Below are 5,634 nucleotides of genomic sequence, written 5' to 3' on the forward strand. Positions count from 1 at the left end.
TCACTTTTTACATGTTTTGGAGTGTAAAGATACTTTGTAATTTCGTTTATGGTCAAATCTGTTTAGGTTTGTGACCGTTGTGATACCCGATAATCCATGGATTATCTCTTTTAATTTTTACCCTTTGACAATTAACCATCTGGTATTCTTGATCTTGTGTGTACCTGAGACCTTTCTCTCCAATTGTATTTCATTCGTTTCTTGACAATGTCTTAGTAAAGACGAAAGCGTTTGGATTTCTGACTATCATTTCCTGTGGTATTCGCTTATATATATATATATATAATATATATATATATATATATATATATATATACTATATATATATATATATATATATATATATATATATATATATATATATATAGTCATGAACCATCTACGGTTCCACAGGTTCTTGAATAAAAAAAAATGGAACTGGGGTGACTAGGAGTCAAAGGGCTAAACAAGGAGGAGAGACAAAATAAAACTACGAGGCCATTTACATATTTACAGGCGAGTTGAGGGTTCAGCTAAATAAAAATGAGCAATGCATGACAAAAATAACAGCCAACAGCAGCATTACAGTAACAGCACAAAAGCAGTAAACATAAATCATAACAATATGCATGTCAAAACAAATTACCATGGCCATACACTAGAAACATCACAAACTAATGTGAAAAAAACCAAGATACAAACGTGTCAAACATATGAAAACACCCAGAGCCATACACTTGCTCAGAATACAATAGTAAACTAGCTCACATGCAAATTAACTGGGCCTACACTTACCTCTCAAATAATGTTATGAAAAAACAAAACGCCCAAATCCAGCAGTATAAATAATCAAATTATAATCTCACTGATAGAGGATGAATCCCCCGACGAACTCAAACTGCATCCCAAACCACTGATGTGCCAATCAGACGAACGTCACAAAAGTCTTACTGCTGTCCACTGGTGACATGTTTCAACCACCATCCATCCTTCAGCAGAGGATTCCAACTGGTAGCAGACACTGCTACTAAGAGCAAATACTCCAAACTGCTGAAGAACCAACTGGTGTTCTCATCCTCGACCAGCAGTGGCGAACAGTAACCAAAAAACCTGCTGCTGTCGAGATCTGGACTTGGCTGCTGTGTTGAACCCAACTGTTTCTGAAAAGAAGTGGGCGGCAAACGTCGCCTCGCTTCAACAAAACAAAAAACACAAGAGGGAAAGTGAAACAACCGAACAAGCCACACCAGGCTGTCCACAATTTCAAATTACAAAACTAAAAGTAAAACCATACAATATATATATTATGAAGCATCAGAAAACAAGAATTGTGCTCAAAGCTTTTCAAATTGTCTAATAATAATAATAATAATAATAATAATAATAATAATAATAGTAATAATAATAATAAATGTATTATTATTATTATTATTATTATTATTATTATTATTATTATTATTATCATTATTATTATTATTATTATCATTATTATTATTATTATTATAATTCAGTCTAGAATAATTGATAATTTGATTTACTCTTTGGTTTTACGTTACAAAAATCTAAACAAAAAAAGATATAGCATCTGTATAAAAAAAACTGTCATAAAAGTTATAAAATGGTTACATCCCGTCAATATTTCGGTCTAACTGAATTTTGGTCTCAAATGGAATTTTCTGGTAACTGTTAAAACCTAAAAAAAAAAAGAATTTCCATAGTTTCACAGTTTAGTAGCAGTGAAAGTTTGTCACCCATTTACTAATATAAACGCCATGTGTATAGATAATTCATTATACACACGTTCTATAATACATATATACATACATATATAATATGGTAGTTATATATATATATTTAATTATTATATGTATTATATATATAATAATATATATATCTATATATATTGACATATATACCATTTTATGTACATATAATATCCAGTTATTTGGTGTATACATGTTCATATATGCCCACACAGATACACAAATATGCATACATACATACATACATACATACATATATATGTATATATATGGTGTAATATGTAGCATATATATAATATATAGTACTAATATATATAATATATACATAGAGTTTGCAAATGGTCCTTTAATATCTAATTCGCTCTACCTCGGAAGAAATTAATATATTTTCATATATGCTTCAACCGAAGGGGAAATTTTTTAGGCGATAAGAGGAATTGTCAGTTTCCCAGGGCGCGAACCCTCGAAACCATACAAATCCAAGGTGCGACAGTGAAGCTTTTACCCACACCACCTCTGGAAAAAGGCTATAAGTTTTATGCCGTCCTCTCACCTTCAAATACCTGGTCCGCGCACTCAGGTTATTCGTTGATTTTGGGTGACAGCATCAACCCACCTCGGACCTTCGGTAGCGGTTTGTAGTGCTTTTGGACAGCACGTATCCATTATATGAATCGTATCACAGTTACCGGGGAGGGAGTGTATGGTTTCGGGGAGGGTTCGCGCCCCGCCGAGCCGACAAATTCACTTACTACCTAAAAAATTTCCCCTTTGGTTTCTTAAACATATATGAAAATATGTATTAAACTTGCCGAGGTAGATCGAATTAGATATTAAAGGATATTTGTGTTAGCTCGTTTGTATGTATACGAAATCCACGGGTAATGTGATATGACATACACAACACACACAACACACACACACACACCCAACACACACATTATATATCATTATATATTATATAGTATATATATATATCCGAATATATATATTAGTACCGACCGTAAGTTTAATATATTATTCAACCCACTTTAGTTAAAATTAATAAACGTAACTAAAAAAAAAAATAATAATAATAATGATACCTGTTTATCCCTAAATCTCCAGACCCAATTAAAATGCTTATTGTAAATTAATCTCTCGTGTCTGTCCAACACATCAAATGATCACTTTGATCACCAATACCTGTACCCGTTCCTTCGTCTCTGTATTATCAAGCGGACGGTGTTGTCTTTATTGGCAAGGGCCACTGGTTCAAGTTGGTCTATGACAACGCTATGTTAACGGTCGTTAATGGTGGTGGCCTTCTGCTATACGTCATGTTGGGGGGACGTGACGTAAACATAGCCATTTAGGTGATGATCTGGGGCCCACTTAGGGATATTGGCATTAGATGTTCTGTGTGTTTACTTTCAGATAATTTGCTGTTTTTGTTTTGTTTTGCTTTTGACCTCGAAAATGATTGTTTTTGTTTTTTTGTTTACGTTTTTTTTTATGTTTAATAATCAAGTCTAGTAATGGGTACTCAGGGAATATTGACGTAAATGTCTCTGTTTCTTGCTTTTCATATTAATTTGTCCCACTTTTTTGGGTTGTTTTTTGTTTTGCTTTTGTTCTCGGGGGGGAAAAATGGTCATTTTGTTTTCGTTTGTATATTTGTTTTTTTATGTGCAATTCAATTTTAGCAAAGACCTTGGGTTGTTTCCAATTTATGTAGTCTTTAGTTGTATTGCGTTTTAATATTTTTTTCTCTTTATCTAATTTTCTTTTGTTTTTTTTGTTCGTGAAGATGATTTTTTTTTGTGTTTTTTGTTTAGTTGTTTTGTTATTTAGCTTCAGTTTTTTAATAAAGACTAGTATTCACCTAAGCAACCTGTCCAAACATAAAAGACCCCTAGTGAAATTTCTAAGTTATGGCCGCCCGACTTTTCTTAATAAATTGCTTTCGATGTTTTGTTTTGTTTTGTGGATTTTCATGAAAGTGGTGATTTTTGCTTTTGTTTGTTTATATGAATTTGATGTTAATGCAATTTGTATTTTGCTTTACTTGTTTTGTTTGTTTGTTTTTTTTTTCATAAAAACAATGCTCTTGTTTTTTTTTATGTTATTGCGTTTTTGATTTGTTAAATTCAATTTTAGCAAAGACTGGCATTTTCACCACTTCAACCCGTCCAAGTAGAAAGACCCCTAGTTAAGCTAGTATGGGTTTCTAGAACCTCGATTTGTCCCCAATACTTAAAAAAAATATGCTTTTGCTTACCAAAAATATTCGATTAATAAAAAAAATCAACAAAACAGTAACCCATGGCTTGGAAATTTCAAAGACGGCCAAGGAAGGATAAAACAACAGTTTCGACAACAGTTCGAGAAAGCAAAAACTGTTCATGGGTGTCTGGAAAAGGTTTTGCCAATTAGGGAAATAGTCTTTTCCCAAAGAGCTTGTTTTGGGGACATTCTCTCAAACGTCCCTCTTCTAATTGGTCATGCTGGTGGTTTTTTTATTTTTCAAAGTAGGGGCGTTTTTCTTTTTTCCTGCCGTTTTCCTTTTTTCTATGTTATTCATGGGAAGGAGAGAGAGGAGAAGAGCAGAACGAGAGGAAGAGAGAGAGAGAGAGAGTGAGTGAGAGAGAGAGGAGTTTTAAGTTTATGAAAAATGATTTTGTTTTGCTTTTGAAATAGTGTTGCACTCATTTAGTGAACATTTTCTATTCGAAAAGTTAGGGAGAGACAGAGATGCATAAATTAGTGTCGTGAGAAAGAGAGAGAGAGGAGAGAGGATAGAAGGAGTGAAGTGGAGAGAAAGAGAGAGAGAGAGAGCTTTAGGAAAATGATTAGTTTTGGGGGGGGCTTTGGTGAAATCGCTTGTCCTCATTTAGTGAAATTTTTTATGAAAGTATGGGGAGAGAGACAGATCTAACATAAATAACTAGAGTGAGCCACTTTCAGAATAAAACTAACTGATTCATCACAAACTCTCTCCTCTCTCTCTCTCTCTCGAGATCTCTCTCTCTCTTCTCCTCTCTCCTCTCTCTCATCAAAAAAATCTTAATAAACCATGGTGCACAGCCTTCACATAAATCCTAATTATACATCCATAAAGCTCTCTCACTCTCTCTCTCTCTCCCTCTCTCTCTCTCTTAGTAGGAACTTCTAACCAGTCCCCCCCCCTTGAGAGACCTTGCGAACGATAGAAGAGATAAGAGGAGGGAGAGGAGAAAAGGACGGAGAAGGAGAGGAGAGAGATTGTCCCCCTGCAAAGAAACTATCAACTCCCGTGGAAACAGAAAGATTACTTAGGGAATTGAGTCGGGTATTTATGGCTTCATATTTTAGGGTTATTAATTCAGCTACTGGGTTCATTTATCAAGAGGAAGAGGGGTTTGGGGGGCGGGGGTTGGTGGAGTGGGGGTGGGTTAGCCTCGGGTTGGATGGGAGGAAAAGGGGGCGCGTCGTGAGTAAGGGAGTGTGTTGTGGTTGTGTGTGTTGTTGATGTGTTTGTTGTGTGTCTGTGAAAGGGTGGGGAGGGGCGTCGTTGGAAATCCTGGATAACAGAGGATTTTGGGTTTGATGGCTTGAGGTCTAGGGAAATTTATACTAGCTGACGAGAGAGATGAGAGAGAGAGAGAGGAGGGCTGGTAGAGAGAGAGAGACCCTGGCAGCACAACCTTTATGACGCAAGAACTCAAAGCGAGACCACGAGGGACGGGGCTGTGGAAAGAAATGAATAATCCCTTCGACCAAGGAAATGTCACTACCTAACTGGCTGGGGAAAGGAGCAAAGCAACGGGACCCTCCTAAAACAAACATCATTCTCTCAGTCTCCTTCCTCGTCTTACTCTGGACCCAGGGGAAGACGGGAGCTGGATCTGATGGGTTGTTTGTGAATGTGAAT

The 5,634-nt window shown here is 35.7% G+C and overlaps 1 protein-coding gene across 1 annotated transcript in view; it reads right to left on the reverse strand.

Moving 5' to 3' along the window:
* Nucleotides 1-926: 926 nt before the first annotated feature.
* LOC135209338 (uncharacterized) overlaps nucleotides 927-5,634 on the reverse strand; it is an 84,826-nt gene continuing 80,118 nt past the window's right edge. Inside the window, exon 3 of the mRNA XM_064242039.1 lies at nucleotides 927-1,171. Within this exon, the coding sequence (XP_064098109.1) occupies nucleotides 927-1,171 (245 nt within the window). The remainder of the gene's footprint in view (nucleotides 1,172-5,634) is intronic.

This window comes from Macrobrachium nipponense, chromosome 37, assembly GCF_015104395.2.
Source record: "Macrobrachium nipponense isolate FS-2020 chromosome 37, ASM1510439v2, whole genome shotgun sequence".
Taxonomy (NCBI): Eukaryota; Metazoa; Arthropoda; class Malacostraca; order Decapoda; family Palaemonidae; genus Macrobrachium; species Macrobrachium nipponense.